Raw genomic sequence first — 20,405 nt, forward strand, 5'->3', positions numbered from 1 at the left:
TCTCTGCAAATGCCACTCTCACCCCTCAACTGGTTGGTGCACTCAGAAAATGGTAAAGTGAGCAACAGACTCATCTCACTGACTAAGCTAGAGGCAGCCAGTGCTGCGAGAAAGGCTTTTAATAGCGTAGCTGGACAAAGACTTCATTGCACAAGCTAGTGGGACTATAGGTTATATGCCATGGCAACGATTCCTCTTAACATGGATGTGTACCAGTCATAGAAGTATGAGCTGTTCTTGTCTGTAACAAGACAGTGCTGTAGGTAGCAACGGTATAAGCGAAAGGAGGACAGTACTCTAAAGTCAGTTCTTCTAACGCGTCCAGAGCACCAAGTCATATAGGAATGGAACTAGGACTGCACTACACAGCACAGAAGCTATTTTTCAATAGTTCTTTCAGAGCACCGGAAAGATAAGGGTGTTGGTAGTCAGGTATCAAACTTTTGCCAGTAGGTTGGTTTGACTCCAACCCAGGTTGGCAGGAACCAAAAGTGGCTCCCTTCAGAGAGCTGTTCAGTCTAGTGTGTTGGTGTGCTTAACTGTCATGCATCCAGCAGAGTTGGCGGAAGAGCTGATTTTTCACTTCTCTGGCAACTGAAAAAACTGGATTAAATTAAATTAGAAAACTGCAGAAAAACTTGGTGAATCAAAAAAAATCCATTTGGGGTCAAATGAAACATGTTGCTCATCCAGAAATATTTTGTTTGGGGCATTTTTATAGGATTAGATTTACAAAACAGCTAGAGGAGGAGGAGCTGCCTCCCTCCTTACAGAAACTTCTATCCCAGTGGTTAGGGTGCTCCTCTGGGATGCGAGTTCTTTTGCCTAATGTAGAAAAGGGATTTGAGTTGGGCCTCCCATACTGCAGGAGAGCACCCTAGCCACTGGGCTATGGCGTGTTCTGGTACAAGTCTCCCTCAATCTCGCCTATTGAAGGTTTTCCACTTTTAATAATCAAATAATCATTGAAACAGGGACTTTGATCTCCCTGCTCCTAGGGGATTGCCTCAGTTACCAGGCTATGGAGTCACTTACTTTCCTTGGCCCAATGACTATTCACTGTCATTTACAAAGACAATTCATAGTCATTCAAGCTGAAAAGGAATAGCCAGTGAGCCTCCTTCCCTTCCTCCTGTTTTATGAATGGAATCCAAGTCCTAAGAAGAAATTCCTGGCAAAGCTATTTATTGAATTTGCATCAAGTTTGCAAAACAGTTTTGGGTTGACAAAACTGCATTTTTGGGTAAACAAACTGTGCACATTTGTTTGCCCAGCTCCAGTGTCCACATTACAAAAAACACCACAACTGACACCCACTGACAAGTTTAGCAGAGGCACCAAGATTTAAGTGAACTTAGATGCCGGACAGACTAACCAACCCCTCCCCTTCCTTCACATTCATTCTCTGCCCATGGGTATGATCCTGCTGCATGTGATAAGCTTGTACTGCCAGTGCAGTACTTGTCTAGTGATTTTTGGACTTCAGACTCCAGGTCTCTCTGTTCAGAACCAAGAGTCCCACTGTGCATAACCCACAGTAGTTTTGAGTCACGAGGGTCCTTCCTATATAGGTAATTATTAGTGGTGCATGCCATGTACATAATTTGAAATGTTGGAACTTAAAGTTTCATACCTCTATAGATTGTTGAGCAAGTGCCAATTCACTGTGCAATGAATTTGTCCCTTCAAGGATGTTGCTGTTAAATTTGTATATCAGTGGGAAGTCTATACCATTTCTAGAAGGAAAAGAGAAGAGCAAAAATTTTACATAAAAATCCACCAAGTTTTTTCACCTGAGAAAAAGGAAAGTTACTGGAACTCCCAAATCAGATACTCACGAAATCAGCTCTTGCTGCATTTGTTGCATATCATTCACCAGTTTATTTTTTTCCACCCGTAATGTCTAGAATCACACCCAAAGAAAGTTCATAAGTTTACTTGTTATACAAAATAAGAATATATAAAATCTGCATTTACTCTAATACTCCCACAAGGAAAACCCAGTACTCTACCTCGATTACAGAAGAGTATTCCACAATGGTAGACTTCAGTTCTTGGATGTCCAAGTCTCTCTGCAAAGGTTGGGGAGAAAGAGTTAGTGGCACAGAACCTAGAAGCTAGCATGCTGAAATGAATTAACTGGCATTACTTCAGTTACACACTGTACATGATACTCCCTTGCTTGACAAGTTAGCAAGGTATGCTGTTTGAATTTGAATTGCAACTCATGATCTTTCAGTGCTTTACAAAGAGATCAGAGCACTGTTAGAATAGAGATATGGGTAAACTGAGGAAGGGTTTAATTACAATTTTATACTTTGTATATTTAGTTGATTTTTCAAATATAGACAGTTGCATTTGTGAGGCAATCCTGAATAGAAAGCAAAGTTTGGAGTCCTTCCCCACCCCTTTTAGATTGCTCCCTCTCTTCCCATTACTGAGATTCTTCACAGCTTGTGTATTTTGTCTGTTATTGATTTTTTTACTGCATTTTACAGATGCAAGTAGTAGGAGGTTAAATTAAAAAAAAAACACACATACAAGTGATTAGAACTTTCTGGTGGTTTGATTCTAAAACTTCTGTGCTTACAGATGTGGGTTTTTTTAAGTCTAGACTTTTTAATAAAAGATGTCAAGAAGTAGCAAACACCCCTCCCGCATATTTAGCCTATTCATATACTTTAAGAGCACTGTACAGGAACGCAAAGAGATGGGTCCAAAACTGAAGCTAATTACCAGCTGTAATGGTTTCAGAGTAGCAGTCTTGTTAGTCTGTATCCGTAAAAAGAAAAGGAGTACTTGCGGAACCTTAGAGACTAACATTTATTTGAGCATAAGCTTTCCACAAAAGCTTATGCTCAGATAAATTTGTTAGTCTCTAAGGTGCCACAAGTACTCCTTTTCTTTCAGCTGTAATGGAATGCTAAACTGTATTATAGCGTTTAGCCACTAGGTAGCACTGTGTGCAAGACACCTTATTTTAAACAAACCTCAGCCATACCTGCCAAAGCATTAAAGCATCTTACAATGAACATGTGTATCTGGTACATAAGTGCACGACAGCAGTCACCACTACATTAACTACCCTCCTGAAACTTTGGTGGCTTGGATAAACTGAAACCCCAAATTTATACCGTGGCTGTTTCAGTCTTAAGGCTCTGTATGGAAGAGACAGGTTGCATAAGGTTTGTTTTACTTTGTTCAGATCTCTACAGGTGTAGGCACAGAAAAGAGGGCTGCACAAATGCAAAATACAAATAAAATCAATGAAGGGAAGCACTGATGCAAGTGTTTAACTAATTCTACATTTTAAACCTGAAATGTGAAAGTGGCAACTTACTGCCAGTTTATATAGCTAAGCATGTTTCAAAGATGTATTACAGTTACATTAACAGTTCATATTATCAGAAGCTCAGATTCAGAGCATTCCTTAAAGCAGCAGCAGCAGCAGCATGAAATATTTTGGTACACTATCCCTTTACTATTATTTTAAAACCGCAACAGTACTTGTTAAAAAAAGGTGAGATAACATGCATTGAGAACCTATGCACCAATGAGCAAAGAAAGGGAAGTTGCTGTAAAAACAAAACAAACAAAAAAAAACAAAAAAAAACAAACCCTCATCTATTCTAAGCCTGTAAGATCACCAAAATAAAACAAGATGGAGATCAGCTAAACTTTTATCCTCACATGTTTCTGTGACTGCAGCCTGGGAGAATGGCAACGCTTAGATGTTGCTGTAGTATGTTTAACTGAGAATTGGTCTTACTCCAATACCTTTTATTTTATGTTAGTGGCAATACATGAGTGGTTTACTTTGTGAATAGTAGCTCATCCTGCAAGCGTCAATGTCTCCAAGAAAATCATAATTTTCTCTTATGTATTCTTTATCCAAAATTTACAGAGTCATTTTATGCAAGTTCCTCTGCAGATCAATCACTGCAGGAGTACTCAATCCACTAGACTGCATTCAAAATCCAGTTTCCATTTGGTCAATTGACTGTGTGAACTTAACTCACAAGAAAGACAGATTAAAGAAGGCACAGAGGCTTTGAATCTCTTGAGCTGTAAATCAATATTACAATATTTACAATGAGAATATTTTAGAATTCTAAGTCTTTTTCATTCTAGGCAACATAAGCTTTGCCTGTGGCACCTTTCCTAAGAATTGTCTACTGCAATATTTATTGGGTAAGTTATGTTTAAGTTGGAATCTCTTGTCACATTCAGAATGTATATGCAGTCCTTGTCATAGGAACTTTGGTGGTCAGAATGTTTTTTTCCCCAAAAAGAACAGGAGTACTTGTGGCACCTTAGAGACTAACAAATTTATTTGAGCATAAGCTTTTGTGGGCTAAAACCCACTTCATCGGATGAATGCAGTGGAAAATACAGTAGGAAGACACACACACACACACACACACACCATGAAACACCATTGTTTCATGGTGTGTGTGTGTGTGTGTGTGTGTGTGTGTGTGTGTGTGTGTGTTCCTACTGTATTTTCCACTGCATGCATCCGATGAAGTGGGTTTTATCCCACAAAAGCTTATGCTCAAATAAATTTGTTAGTCTAAGGTGCCACAAGTACTCCTGTTCTTTTTGCAGATACAGACTAACAAGGCTGCTACTCTGAAACCTATCAGAATGTTTTCTGACTCAGTGATGAAATACATACTGACCAAGATTTTTGAAAGGCGCATCGGCTTGATTTGAGAGTTCAAAAGGAGGCCAAGGCCTTAAAACTACTTTTGCATCCCCTATAACTCAAACTGGGTTTTAAAAAGAGATACTTAAGAGAAAATAAACAGACACAGAGATGCAAGTTACCACGTTTTACCCAGTGAGGAATAGCCCATGGAAGATTGTTTAAATTGCAAAGTCATCTCAGCATTTTAGGATTTTTTTTTTTTTTTAAAAATCTTTACATTTGAAGCTCAAGTGTTGGGCATGCATGTTCCTCCCACCTACTTCAAAAGAATAGCCTGTCAAGTTTTTCTTCCTCTTCTGGAGTCTACTGTTTTTGCTGGATATAAACAACATAAACCCCTATGTCTTTAGGGCCAGATTCCAATGCCTTATTTATGTCGAGTAATATCTATTCATAAGTCCAGTGTAGTCATACAGTAAGGTACCATCACACAGAAGGGTATTAAAATATTACAGTAAAATGGTTTCATTAGCTTTTCCCATAAGTTAAAGTGCCCATGTTCAGAAATTTAAATCAATACAGTCATGAAACAAAAGCTACTAACCTTCAATAGACTTGCATCTTTATTCACCACAGTGTTCTCATAAATGTGCACTCGCATCTGAAGGAAGAGATTAGAGAAAGGCCTTTTATTGGCATGCAGTTTCAAGTGCCTGGTATTACAATTTTAGCCTCACCAGCTAGTGGCAAGGGGAAAATGGCATCAGAAGCTTATATTGTGACCCAAAAACATCTTAATGCCAACTAGCAAGGGGGTGTGTGTGTGTGTGTGTGTGTGTGCGCGCATGCGCGCACGCACACACGTGCACGTGGAGGAGTTACAAGAATCTCATGTAAGGCAGGATCAAGTAAACCTAGACCATTCCCGACAGGTGTTCGTACAACTTGTTCTTTTAAACCTCCAATGATGGAGGTTCCACAATCCTCCCTTGGAAGCCTATTCCAGAGTTAAACTATTCATAGAGTTAGAAAGTCCACTCCTCCCACAATATCGAACCAAGATCTCCTTTGCTACAGATTAAGCCTATTTCTTCTTGTCCTACCTTCAGTGGACACCGAGAACAATTGATCACCGTATCCTCTTTCTAAACAGCTCTAAACTATTTCAACACTGTTACCAGGTTCCCCCTCAGTCTTTCACAAGACTAAACATGCCCAGTTTTTTTTAAACCTTTCCTCATAGGTCAGGTTTTCTAAACCTCTCATCATTTGTGTTGCTCTGGAGTCCTCTAGAAAAGATGTGGACAAATTGGAGGGAGTCCAAAGTGTGGTGCCCAGAACTGGACACTGTACTCCAGCTGAGGCCTCGCCAGTACTGAGTAGAATGGGACAGTTATCTGCGGTATCTTACATACAAAACTCCTGTTAATATACCCCAGAATGATATTAGCCTTTCACAACTGCATCACATTGTTGACTCATATTCAATCTGTGATCCACTATAACCTCCCAGATCCTTTTCAGCAGAACTCCCATCTAGACAGTTATACGCCATTATATAGTTGCACATTTGGCCTTTTCTTCCTAAGTGAAGTACTTTGCACATGTCTTTATTGAATTTCATCATGTTGATTTCAGACCAAGTTCTCCCATTTGTCAAGGTAGTTTTGAATTATAATCCTGTCCTCCAAAGCACTAGCAACCCCTCCCAGTTTGGTGTCGTACAAATTTGTATAATACTAGTCTCCACTCCATTATTTAAGTCATTAATGAAAATATTGAGTAGAAGCAGACCCATGACTGACCCTTGGGGGATCCCACTAAGTACTCTCCTCCAGTTTGACAATGAGCCATTGATAACGACTGAGTACACTCTTTCATCCAGTTTTGCACCTACTTTATAGTAATTTAATCTAGACCACATTTCCCTAATTTGGTTTTAAAAATGTCATATGGGACTGTCAAAAGCTTTTCTAAAAATCAAGTTTTTATGTGTGCAGCTTACCCCCATCCACTAGCTCAATAGCCTTGTCAAAGAAGAAAATTAGATTGTTTGGCATGATTTGTTCTCGACAGACCCAGGCTGGCTATTACTTATAACCATATCATCATCTAGGTCAGTGGCTCTCAACCTCTCCAGACTACCATACTCCTTTCAGGAGTCCGATTTGTCTTGCATACCCCCAATTTCCACTTCACTTTAAAAACTACTTGCTTACAAAATCAGACAAAAAACCACAGACATGCCACAGCACACTCTTATTCAAAAATTGCTTACCTTTCTCATTTTTACCATATAATCATCAAATATTTATATTCCAATTGATGTATTGTACTTACGTTTCAATGTATAGTATATAGAGCAGTATAAACAAGTCATTGTCTGTATGAAATTTTAGTTTGTACTGACTTCACTCGTGCTTTTTATGTAGCCTGTTGTAAAACTAGGTAGATCTCTAGAGGAGTTGATATACCCCCCGGAAGACCTCTGCATACCTCCCTGAGGGTATGCATACTCCTGGTTGAGAGCCACTGCTCTAGGTGCTGATCTTGTAGCCAACCTGGAGCATTAAAAGTCTAAGTCATAATCTATATAACTATTTGGCATGAACCAAGAGTCTGCAGTATTCATGTGTAACTTTAGTTGAGACAAGTGCTCAGGATAAGAGGTTCATTCTTTTTCCACAATATTTGTTGTGACATTTGCTTAAGCTTTAAGAGAGCTTTGAAACTCCCACAGACACATTAATTTCCCTTAGCCCATCTACACTCTGTGCTTTACTTTTTTTTAATTTCATTTCTAGCACTATGACCTTAACTTGTCTAGTATAGATAAGAATTCTTCTCAATGAAGTTGCAGTTGGAGAAAGAAATAAAACTGTTCATCAGGAAGACTTCTAGAACCCAGATAACAGCCTGGATTATGGATGATGCTATCAGCACATTACAGCTTGTGATGGCAGACAGCATCAGAGAGCTGTGGAACTCAGAGTAAACAGGGCTAGTTTGGTGAACAGTCTCTTATCAGTGGTGATGAAATTTAAATTTAAAGTGCTTACTTGGAGCTCAGCTGCATTTTTTGACAACTCCACAATCTTCTTCTGAAGGCCATCTGTATCCAAGGTGTTCCTAATATTCTGATCAAAATGCAAATTATTATACATAGCTAATTAGAGAGTTACCAAAGACTATTTTGGATGAGCTGGTTAGAGAGACGGGTAATAAGATTTTCTCCTCTCAAATCACTCCTTACTGACTGGCCTCTCCAAAATACTCCAACGGGGGGGGGGGGGGGAGAGAGATGGTCAATATCCCCACACTATGCAAACCCTGCCTCCCCCTTTCCCCTGACACCTGTGGCCTTAAAATGTGAACATCTATAGTTTCAACTGTATATAAACCAAACCGGCTTGCTCTGTCTGACTGCTGCCCAGCAACAGTGATCTTTCCAATGTGAGGCACTGATGTACTTTTATTGGCACTATCTCTATGCCAACACAATCCTGAGTTTTGCCTTATTCAGGAAATATACTATAAGCTCACCCCATTCAAGGCACTTCGATCAGGTTCCCCACAGTACTACTTCCATCACTCCTCAGAAGCTTTAGGCAGCTCTTGAAACTTTGAAAGACAGTACAGTTTGGAGCAATTCCCAGACTGCAGCCTGTGTAGCGAGCTGTAGCTCACGAAAGCTTATGCTCAAATAAATTTGTTAGTCTCTAAGGTGCCACAAGTACTCCTTTTCTTTTTGCGAATATAGACTAACACGGCTGCTACTCTGAAGCCTGTGTAGGCACACCCAAGCTAGCTTTAATTTACCAACCTACAAATAGCAGTGAAGCCGTGGCTGCATATGCCCACCTGACACCCTAGGTACATACTCAGGTGACTAACCCATGCTGAAGCTTGTGCTGCCATGGTTTTGCTATTGTTAGTACTTGCAGTAGCTACACTGAAGCTACTGTGGGTCTGTCTACACATGCCGCAATCACACATACCCCTGCATGCCATCTTCCCCCACAGTGTTAGCCAACACACATTAACACGCATTATGCATATAATATAATAATATTAGTTCTGGGATATTGTATTAATATATTATGCTCTTCCCACAATTCCCATCACCCATGTCAAGTATCCCACAACACTTTACAAAGTTGACTTTAGCATTAGGAAGCCTGTAAAAGCCAAGGTACATGAATAGCATGTCCTAGCACAGCTTGAGATGTACCTCTACACTCAATGGATTTGGGATGTGGTATTAGAATAGAGATAAGGAAAGGTACAGAGCAACCAAATAAGGAACTGGTCAGTTGGCTCTTCAGTGACAGAGTGCTTTTTAAACTTGAAATAGCTGTAATATAAATGTAAATGGTTTTGGGTTGCATCTTTGAAGCACACCTTCTGCATAAGGTGAACATACTGCAAGAGAAGAATAGCTTCCCAGAAGGATGGTAGTATGTCTTCTTTTTGTATCATTCTCTTTTGTTTTTAAGACAATAAATTTGGCTGAGTTTGCTTATTTGGTCTCTTGAACATTTCTCAGAGTGAGCCACAAATATAGTCAATCAATTGGCTATACTATCAATCAACAGCATGGACATACTCAGAGATTTGCAGTTGATTGAACAACCAACATGTTTTGGAAGTTCTATTGATGGGCCTGGAGAAATAACACAGAAAAGAATTCGCTGGCTCTGAGATATTTCGTCTTGTGGGTCATTATTCCCTACGGCATGTTCCTCTATCCCTTGGTTCTGGTGTGTCGTCGTCGTCGTTTCCTCACACACACACACACACACACACACACACTTTTCAGGAAATAGAATATTTTATAACAATATACTTTAATTATAATGAAATATTATTAACTACCTTGGTCTTGATCTTCATATTTCCCTCCAATCAGATACAATAGCAACCATTTTAAAATGAGAGTGTCACAAACATTGTCACTCTGCTATCCCCTGAACACACTATTAAGCCATGATCAATCCTGGACACTACAGTGCAAATAAGTGATGGTCACATAAACACCACCCTATACCGGAAACCTACTGACCACTATACTTAAACTACATGCCTCCAGCTTCCATCCAGGGCACATCACACGATCCATTGTCTACAGCCAAGCCCTAAGATACAACTGCATTTGCTCCAATCCCTCAGACAGAGGCAAACACCTACAAGATCTTTATCAAATATTCTTAAAACTACAATAGCCACCCGGGGAAATGAGGAGACAGATTGACAGAGCGAGACAGGTACCCAGAAGTCACCTACTACAGGACAGGCCCGGCCCAACATCACATACAGCCCCCAGCTAAAATCTCTCCAGCACATCAGCAATCTACAACCTATCCCTCACTCTCACAGACCATGAGAGACAGGCCAGTCCTCACTTACAGACAGCCCCCCCCAACCTGAAGCAAATACTTGCCAGCAACTAGACCTCACACCCCAGAAACACTAACCCAGGAACCTATCCCTGTAACAAACCTCGTTGCCTTCTCTGTCTCCATATCTAGCGACACCATCAGAGGACCAAACTACATCAGCCCCACCATCAGGGGCTCATTCACCTGTACATCTACTAACGTGATATATGTCATCATGTGCCAGCAATGCCCCTCTGCCATGTACATTGGCCAAACTGGACAGTCTCTACGCAACAGAATAAATGGACACAAATCAGACATCAGGAATGATAACATACAAAAGCCAGTAGAACAACACTTCAATCTCCTTGGACATTCAGTAACAGATTTAAAAGTAGCCATCCTTCAACAACAAAAAAAAAACCCTTCAAAAACAGACTTCAAAGAGAAACTGCGGAGCTATAATTCATTTGTAAACTTAACACCATTAATTTGGGCTTTAATAGGGGCTCACAACAAAAGCAATTTTCCCTCTCTTGGAATTGAGACCTCCTCCTCAATTATTAGGAGTGGACTACATCCACCCCGACTGAATTGGCCTTATCAGCACTGGTTCTCCACTTGTAAACTCCCTTCTCTTCATGTGCCAATATATTTATGCCTGTATCTGTAATTTTCAACTCCATGCATCTGAAGTGGGTTTTTTTTACCCATGAAAGCTTATGCCCAAATAAAGCTGGTAGTCTTTAAGGTGCCACTGGACTCCTCATTGTTTTTGTGGATACAGACTAACATGGCCACCCCTCTGATATCTGGATCAATTATGCAGACTTTTGGGGGTCTTTCAACACAAATAGGTCACAGCCAGTGACAGACATTGATGGACAGAAGTCTGTTACCGCCTTTTAGCTGGGGTAAATGCTTCCACATAAAGCTCTTAATCCAGATCTTAGTTGAGTGATGAAATAGAAGTGCATGTTATTGGCAAAAGGTTAGTTGGACACTATTTCAGTGTTTGGGCTATCTGGAGTGGACATCTTTTGATCCTCCATAGTAGGGCACCACCACCACTCCCTCTCTCCACCATCAAACCAACCCTTGTTCTCCCTCATCTGCCAGATGAATCTGAAATGTAATGCATCTTGGAGACTCGTGATTCATTATTGAGTTTCTGTTGTAGAACATAGCCAGTGAACATTGCTATGCAATAGCTCAGGCTTGAAAGAATAGAAAAATTCAACTCTTCAAATGCTCAGTTTAACTAGATGAATACATGTACCTGTGAAGTTTATATATACTGTACCTCTTCCTGAAGAGAAGAAATCTTGATGATGAGAGATTGATTCTCTTTTTCCTGGGTAAGGAGAATACAGGAAGAGTCAGCTGGCCATGTTTTAAAAGGTAGTATTGTTTACAATAGTCATAGGACATCATCAAATTACTTGGGTGACCTTAGTTTCAAAGCTACTCTGTCTTGGTCTGGTGAACCACTAAGTTAAGGAGCCACAAAAAAGTCGGATGGCTAGAATGACACTAGACGATGTTCGCATTGTTGGAATAGTGCAACATAATAATGAACGCTGTGACTAATATCAGTCTACTAAAGGATGTGGCATATGAAACATTTGCTGTATTTTCCTGTAATAAGGTGAAAAGCGTAGCAGGCATCTTCATATTGTTTTTCCCCCCCATGTCTCCCCACAATTTCAGGGAGTGGAGTCCTTTTTTGGTTGCACAATGAAACTTTAGTAGTTCTAGGTTATATCTGCAGGCATCATGCAGCATGAGGAGAACTTAACTGACCAGTGCTCTGCCCTCAGCATTATGGGGGAATTCATACCAATGTGGAGGTCCAGAACAAGAACTGAGCACTGCTAAAGAAGGACGTAGATCTCATGCTGGCTATCTGCAGAACTCTCTCTCTCGGGGAGCCAGAGAATGCCAGTCTAAATTGCAGATTCCACAAGAGCTGCATAGAGCACTAGAATTACTAGAGGAAAATCAACCGATTTAAAGACGTGTGTACAGATTACAGCACCCAACCTTCTGTAAATTTAGTTGTATGCAAGACCAGAGGATTTTTTAAGTGCAGATAGGGACAGTTGTAAGTATTTCTTAATTATTTACTTCACTATAAGACTTGAAATTATAAAACCTTCCCTTGGAGGATCTCAAAGTGCTTTATAAACATAAATGAATTACACCTCAATGTTTTAGAAAGGTATTACTCAGATTATATAGATGGGATAGTGAAGTTTCTTCTCACACCAGTTTTATACTGGTATAATTCTATTGACTTCAGTGTAAGTTAGAGGAGAATCAGGCCTCAAGTGTTTTGCCCAAGGTCCATATAAAAAATGTCAACAGAGCCAGGAATATGAACACAGGCATTCCTAATAGCCACTGCTGTGCCTTAAAGGGTTAGCCTTCCTCAACAATACCCCTTCCAGCCAGTATTATATAGAGCGTTACGAGGAGCAACAAAGCTGCAAACAGTTTATTTCCATCATTGTGTCCCAAATTGAGAGGTTGTAAAGAGGCAGTTAACATATCAGAGGCAAAGACAGCATGAAAGTTTTATTTCCAAAGCTACATGAAGAACTATATTAAGGAAACAATTTCCTGATTTTATAATGGAAATATAATATAATATAATTTATAATATAATTATTTTTATAATTTTATAAGGCAGCTCATCCCCTCACTACAGCTTCTTACTTTTATATATTATCAGAAGACCTACTAGCTGTTTATGCTGGGTCACAATATTGCATCTCTTCTCTTCTGAGATGTTCAGGCTAATTTTCATTTCTTCCAGTTCCTCCTTTAATGATTTTGCTCTCATAACAGACTGCTGGGCACTGCAGAAAGAAGAATCCAGCAAAGCCACAGGCATTAGATTTTTAAAGCATATTATGTACACAGTATTTTTGGACACAATAAGAGCCCCCAGGGACTCATCCTCGTTGGCATGCTTTAAGGCATATGGCAAGAATCTGCCAGCTGAGTTAGGTTTAAGCTTGCACTTTGGGCTAAGGAATGACCTTTTATGGAATTTTTCATTCCCTTCTATTTCAGCATCCCCTGCCATACCACCAGGGCCTCTGCCGCATCTATTACCTTCATTCAGCCAAGGAATAGTCAATGGACTGCCTCTGAGCACTTACAGGCTTGCTCTTGGATCACATCTAACTTACAACTTATAATCAAGTGTGTAACTAGTTACGAGCAGAGTCTGTTGTGTTTGTTAGTTTCCACAGTCACTAACAATGTTTTGTTCCTTCCAGAGGCCAGAACTGAGTCATTTCCCTGTAACATTATTTTGCTATGATGATGGGATCACCTAGCTGTGCATGTGTTAGAGGTGTGACCACAACCCCTTCCTGCTATCTCCGTGCAAACAGGACATCCCCAAGCACATTACCAATATATGGCAGTTACCACTTTGAAGGTCTTTCAGGCTCTGCTCTCTGTGGAAGTACCAAAGAGAGGACCCAGACCAACAAAAATCCCAGAATTAGGCAAAGTCCCAGTCTGCAGAACGGATAAAAGCCACAAAACCTGCTCTTGGCTGACAACGAACCCTGGAAAAAATTCCCTGAGCTGCCCAAACTTTTACCTCTGGGCACACACACTGCTGCCTCACTCTAGGTGTCCGGATGCCTAAGCCCCGGCCCAGTAGGATCTGCAAACTGAAAAAAAAAAAAAAAAAGATAGGCAGAGGGTATCTTGTGTGTCTGTGGGGTCCAATACATTTGGCATGCGTGGAGCATGCTTTATGGCACACAGAATGGCTGAGAGGGGTGGTGCCTTTAGCCCAACAGTTAGGATTCCCACATCTTGGGTAGGAAACCCCAGTTCAGATTCTCCACACTGCCTGATAATCAGAAGGGATTTGAACAGGGGTTCCCCACCTCTCAGGCCATTAGACTATGGCATATTCTGATGCAAGTCACATTGGAGTTATTCCACTTTAAAAATAATTTAAAATATTAATTGGACCAGAAAGTGAGAATCACTCTCAAGTCCAGTGGTTAGGCACTCACTAAAGAGATGAAATGACCCCTGTTCAAATCCCTTCTTCAGGCAGAGTGGGGAACTGAACCCAGGATCTTCCACATCTCAGCTAAGTATATGAACTACTGAGCTAAAGCGAGGTCCTCTTTTTCCTCCTCCCCCCATGCCCATCTGGTCTGTTTTGTGTTGAGTTAGGCAGCCACCTAATTTTCTTGGGGGAGGAGGGGAGGAAGCTTAGGCGTCTGAGCTGCACGACTCCAGGAAAGGGGTTCTGGATTGCAAACAGAAATCGGTTCCTAACCCTATGAGAAAGGCAGGGCTTAGAACACGCCTCCTTCTGCCAGCTTTTCCCATTAGCTAGCTTAGGCAGCTATCTGCCTCACGGGCTGGCTTTCATTCTTTAGGTGCCTACCTCGCCCTTTTCATTGTATAGGGAGCCAAGGTGCCTAATTCAGGCTTTGTGGCTCTCACTGTTCCAGTGGTTTCCCAGGCACCTAAAAAAAAGTCAGGTGTTATGATGCTTAGCATCACAACACCCATCTCCCTTTGCTGATCTGGGCCAAGCTACCTACATTTCCCCCAAAGGCACGGACAGACAGTGAGGCAGCATGGTAGGGCGGGCATAAACTTCTAGGACGAAGATTTAAACACAGAGCCTTTAACTACAAAGGGTCAAACCAAGTACTGAACTAAGAAAAACTGGAAGGGATCCCCATTTCTTCCTCCTCCTCAGTGGCTTATCAGATCAATTAATGGGAACCACTTTTTCCAAGCTATTTCCAATTTCATAGACTAAACGAGAGGTCTAGCATGGGGAGTTTTTGCCCAGTTGGTCACCACTTCCAGACAACAGGAGTTAAAAATTACTGAACTTGTGATGAAAGCGTTCCACCTTTTTACTTGATTATTTAGATCCTCATTGTCCTCCATTAGCCTATTATTGGTTTCCTCCAATGCTTCAACTGCCATCTTTAGTTTGCTGTTCTCCTCTTGAAGTTTCTGATTCTTGAACTGAAGGTCTGCTACACAGGTAATCAAGTCAGATGTCTCCCTGTATTCAATAAAGAATGAATCATAATTCCTTGTTCTTCTCAGTATGTGTCTTCCAACACGGTAAAATGTGAATAGAAGAATTGTGTTCAGGAAAGTTTTAAGTTGGTAGGCAATTGCTCTATTCTGATGCTATCACAACATTGCCAAATCAAGACCTTGAACCTACAAACACACTTATGAATAACTTTACAGACATAATAATCCTATTAACGGGGCGATATTCATTGTGTAAGTGTTCACAGGATTAAAAGATGCGAGTGTTTGATCACCACTTTCTCACAAGTCATCACTGGCAACTAGTATACAATTTTAAAAGTATCCCCCCTCCCCATTGAAAGCCTGTGGTTAGCACAAGCAATATTTCTAAAAATTGATAGATGTAAAAATTTCAAAGTTTAGTGTGCCTAAACTGGAAGCTCAGAGGAGTACACAATTTTGAACATTTTTTGTTTGGCAAATTAAAAACAAAATTATGATTGATAGAGCACTGTAAGTATCAAGGTGCTGTTCATCAGTGAAACCCAAACATTAGTAAAAAACTCAACAGAACTAAGGGCTGGTTACCCTTTGAAATCAGACCCTAAACAGACTACTTTTTAATATCAGAGACTTTGAAAGAACAAGAACTATATTCCCCACTGTTAGTTCTCATCAGTGAGCACTAGCAAACCAAAGCTGAATTAGCAAAATTTCAGTATAGCAAATGGTATAAGAGGAATCAGCATAAGTTACAAGCAGGCACATGAACATCAGTTGATAAGTTAAGCCAAGTTCTGTATAGAACTTTAACACTGGTTTTATTCTTAACCAGGACTGCGTAAGTGGGTGTTTGTAAGTCCAAAGAGGCTCTACCAACCAGAGGTTCTCAAAGTGGGGGCACAGGATGTATCCAGGAAGGGTAGCATGTGAGAAGTTTTTTTTGGAGGGTGTGGGGAGGTACCAAAAGCTCACTGCATTCAGTGCTGGGTGGCCAGAGAGTAGTGGCTATTGGCTGTGTGCTCAGCTCTGAAGGGAGCACTGCTGCCAGCAGCAGCTGAGAAGTAACGGTAGCGTGGTATGGTATTGCCACCCTTATTTCCACGTGGCTGCTGGCAGCAGCTCTGCTTTCAGAGCTGGGCACCCAGCCAGCAGCCACCACTCTCCTTTCAGAGCTGGGTGGCTGGGCAGCCAGTGGGGCAGGCATAAACTACTACAGACATAAAGAAGGGGGCCTGATCAAACAAGTTTGAGAACAACTGCCAGCAACAGTGCAAAGGAATGCACTTTGATCCCATCATCCATTTTTTTCAGAAGAGAGTTTAGGCCTATTAGAGAAAACAACTGTATTAGGTTTAAGAAAAGCATTGCATGACTAAAACTTACAGGTCTCCTTTGGACACATCTCCACCTAAGGCCTCTAAACTTCCTGATGTAATGTTTATCCTAGCAGGAGTCTTTTTTGCTGAAAGAGATTTTTCCAGTTTTAGTTTAAGAAAAAAAAGTTGAGTATTCCAGCATAAGAATGAAATATTCCACACCTGTTAGAATGCTCTCATGCAATTTAAACACAGAATCTTCTGTATTTGTCGTCTCCTTAGTGGTATCTTCCCTGAAGCAAGTAAACCATGAGGTTAGTCAAAATAGATTCATTCTAGCCTACCTACACAGCCTGTAGTTAACACTCATTCTATTAAAATAGATTTAAGTCCCATACTGTACACACCCCGATAATCTATTCTTACTCCTTAAAATATAGCATGACCTTTAATTTCTTACTGACTTTTTTTTTTTTTTAATATATACATATAACTATGTAGGAAGTTGCGTGGTGAAAAGCCACCTTGTGGTCATTATCAGTTGTATGATTCCCGGATGCTAACATACACCCATCATATTAACACTGCAAACCGGACAAGTTATTTTTACTGTCTTGTTTTTATAGAAGAGATAGATTAGAAGCGAGATTAGAAGACAAAAAGATACACTGTTACCATTTTCTTTTACAGTCTTCAATCCACTCTTTCATGATAGCATGGTATGTTTCCAGGTCCATTGAGATGTCCCTTTTATCAGGATCAAGCATGTTGCACAGCTCTTCAAGACCACTGTCTTCTGACCCCCGGCTAGTTGTATGTCTCAGATAATCAACTATCTTGGAAACGGCTACTTTTCCTTAAAAATATAATCAGTCTTTGTACCAGATTTTAAAAGCCAAGACTATTTTATATAGGCAATAAATTGTAACAATGTGATTGGAATACATTCATAGCATGCCTGAATCTGTGCTGTAGCATGTCTAAGTGACTTGTGGTGCTCTAGACCACTATTGACTAGAAAAATTCTAGTGTGACCTGGAGAGGTAGAAGCCAGGAGAAAATTTAGCATTAAGAGTTCAGAGCTTTAACCCCACCGCCACCCCCCTAAAAAAAATTCTGAGGTGAAACCCTGACTCCACAGCAATAATTCTCTAGACAATAATGTGTTGGGATTTTAACCCACTAACACCAATGCTGCCTCCTTAAGAAAGGAAAGCACTTGATGAAAGTTAGTCTTTTATTCTGTTATGCAATAATATCAAGAGCTAGCAGGAAAATGGCAAGTTACACCCCCCCTCCCCACTACTACTACTAAAATAAACGCATCAAATTTCAACCAAACATGAAGATTTTCCCACAAACATTGTACAAAAAAGTATAAGTAGCTCTAAGTACAATGACAAGAAGGCAAGCGGAGACTTCTAAGAAAAGAATCCTATTACTTCACTGACACCATTATAAGTTGCATTTTCAGGACACCTTTCAGAAGATCTCAAAGTGTTTTGCAAACATTTTTTGCCTCAGGTAGGCAATTGCCCTTGTTTTACAGATGGAAAACAGAGAGAGAGACAGACTCTAGATGACTAAATGTGCCATCCTAGGTGTTTGTGGGAAGGCCAGGATTGTATCAGATCCCCAAATGACCAGTCCTTTGATTTAGCCAGGAGACCATCCTCTCTCTATATACATATCACACACACATTTTCTTAAGAAGAGATTCTAGTAAGATGTAATGCTTGAAATTCACAGAGCAAAAAACAAAGTAAGTGGGGGGGGAAAGTTAAGACACCTCTGCGTTCTGTGTCACATGCATAGAAGATAGTGGTCAACAAGTCTTCTTCGCAGATCAAGCTTACATCATAGGTGTTGTCAGCATTATTCGCCCATGATAGTCTCCATCCTATGGGAGATAAATACATTATACTCCATCTAATTCTCATAAAAGGAAAAGGAGGACTTGTGGCACCTTAGACTCACAAATTTATTTGAGCATAAGCTTTCATGAGCTATAGCTCAATGAAGTGAGCTGTAGCTCACGAAAGCTTATGCCAAATAAATATTAGTCTCTAAGGTGCCACAAGTCCTCCTTTTCCTTTTGCGAATACAGACTAACATAGCTGCTACTCTGAAACCTAATTCTCATAGTTATCATGACCTACTTCCAACTACATTTTTGTTTTTAACGACAGCATAAATTTACATGACATTCCCAGGGGTATTGTAACCTAAACAGCAAGCCTTTGATCATGCAGCTAACATGAGGCAGATCCCTGCATTTGTGCAGAGACCCATTGAAGTCAACAGGGTCTTCCCACGCATTATAATCTACAGCATAGCCATATTTAGTTCCCAAGACTGCAAACTTTATATACATGGACAGAGTGTATGGAAGTAGAAGATTCTATACTAGGTCTTTATAAAAAGAGAAAGAAAAAAAAAGGATCGGTAGGCTTACTTAGACCAAATGCTCCCTCAGTGCGGTGTTTCAGGTGTTTTTAAAGAATTAAGTTCAACCATTTGAGACAGCCATCATTAGGCAACCTAATGTTTGGGGTTGGTGAAAAGAAAGCTGGATACTTTAAGTGTTTATTGGACTTGTTTACCTCTTTCGCTCAAAGATAGTCTCTTCACCACTGGAGATTGGAAGGCAAAACATTCTGCCTTTTGGACCGTCGTTAAGAAAGGCAAGTTTGGACTTGATGTAAGGTAGTTATCCTCACAAGTCAAGTTTTTACATTCGACATTGGAAGCTGCAGATAGTTGACCCATACGGATGTTAGCCTCTCCAGTTTTGAGAAGGGGTGGAGAACTCTCAATTTGGCCCATTGGTAGCCAGGGCTCTCTCATCTTCTCTTTATTTTTACCAATTGAATAGGTTGCATTGCCAGTGTGGAAGTCAGACATCCATTGTCTGTGGCCTGTGGCCTGCGGACATGGAGAGAAAATTTTGTCACTACTGGGGCTTAGGAAATATGGCCCACTAGTCTCATGACTTTTAAAGGTCCTTTTCTTCAATATCTCCTCTAAGTTTTTCTTGATATTAGTCTGTGGGCTGTCAAAGTTCCTAGACTGAAACTTTGGGATCTGTAAAGAAGGATTAGAGACTTGGTCCATCATCTGGATAGTCTTGATCTTTCGGCAAATGCTGTCCACTGGGTTATGATGACGTTTGTTAGTTACATTTTCAGAAGACATCATTGATTTCTGTTTGAAAAAGTATCTAAGAGAGAGAGCGAATGAACACAAAAAATCAGAAATATTGTTTTAAACATTCTTTGCAGCAGTCTGTATCTAATAGGCAGTCTATACAAAACAGGAGATAGTGGTGGTCTGAAACTCTTGGATGACATTTGAGTATTTTCTTGTAAATACTAATTTATCTAATTTGAAAATAATTAAAGAATTCAAGCTGGTTACGGGGGAGCATCAGATTGAACTTCTTTATATCATTCACTAGTCTATTTATTGCTATCCTCTCTTTTCTAGACTAAGCAGTCCTAATCCTCCTAGCTTCTATTTATAGGAAACTCACCTATGCCACTATGGTCTTGCCTGCCCCAGCATCTCTCCCCATTCCCCCCAGCAACTCCCCAGTGGTAGCACCAATAGACATAAGAGTGTGGACAAGGCATCAGCCACCAACTGTGTTTTTAATCATTAAACTATTTAGATCTGAGCCAGGTTAGATGACCAATACCAGCAGTGGTGGGAGTCCTGTTTGTTAGGGTACAGAGCATCAATGAAACTATGGTGGCAACAGCAGGAAACCTGTGTTAACAAAGACTAGCATAGACAGCCTAATGTGCCCTTCTTTGGGCAGTTACTATTTCTTCTCTGGCTGTAGGTCTGTACTTCAAGACGGAGGTTTAAATTCCATCTTGGGGAGACACAACTGTGCTAGCTCTGATGAAGCTAGCAAGCTAACAAAATAGACCGTAGCCAGTGATAAGTGGAGCCAACTGTAACAAACATGAATCCATGAGACGATACGAGGTGTATATTTGGAGCAGC

The 20,405-nt window shown here is 40.5% G+C and overlaps 1 protein-coding gene across 12 annotated transcripts in view; it reads right to left on the reverse strand.

The window, feature by feature from the left end:
- Positions 1 to 20,405, reverse strand: part of IRAG2 (inositol 1,4,5-triphosphate receptor associated 2) — a 64,195-nt gene that overhangs the window by 39,818 nt on the left and 3,972 nt on the right. For all 12 annotated transcript variants that reach the window (XM_043516322.1, XM_043516299.1, XM_043516302.1 and 9 more), the window contains exons 2-14: positions 18,998 to 19,614; positions 18,184 to 18,294; positions 17,070 to 17,250; positions 16,617 to 16,687; positions 16,462 to 16,540; positions 14,939 to 15,097; positions 12,773 to 12,890; positions 11,333 to 11,383; positions 7,711 to 7,788; positions 5,256 to 5,312; positions 2,013 to 2,072; positions 1,839 to 1,903; positions 1,634 to 1,736 (exon numbers count right to left, since the gene is read on the reverse strand). In XM_043516322.1, coding sequence (XP_043372257.1) covers positions 1,634 to 1,736; positions 1,839 to 1,903; positions 2,013 to 2,072; positions 5,256 to 5,312; positions 7,711 to 7,788; positions 11,333 to 11,383; positions 12,773 to 12,890; positions 14,939 to 15,097; positions 16,462 to 16,540; positions 16,617 to 16,687; positions 17,070 to 17,250; positions 18,184 to 18,294; positions 18,998 to 19,614 — 1,750 coding nt within the window. The remainder of the gene's footprint in view (positions 1 to 1,633; positions 1,737 to 1,838; positions 1,904 to 2,012; positions 2,073 to 5,255; positions 5,313 to 7,710; positions 7,789 to 11,332; positions 11,384 to 12,772; positions 12,891 to 14,938; positions 15,098 to 16,461; positions 16,541 to 16,616; positions 16,688 to 17,069; positions 17,251 to 18,183; positions 18,295 to 18,997; positions 19,615 to 20,405) is intronic.

This window comes from Dermochelys coriacea, chromosome 1, assembly GCF_009764565.3.
Source record: "Dermochelys coriacea isolate rDerCor1 chromosome 1, rDerCor1.pri.v4, whole genome shotgun sequence".
NCBI lineage: Eukaryota > Metazoa > Chordata > Testudines > Dermochelyidae > Dermochelys > Dermochelys coriacea.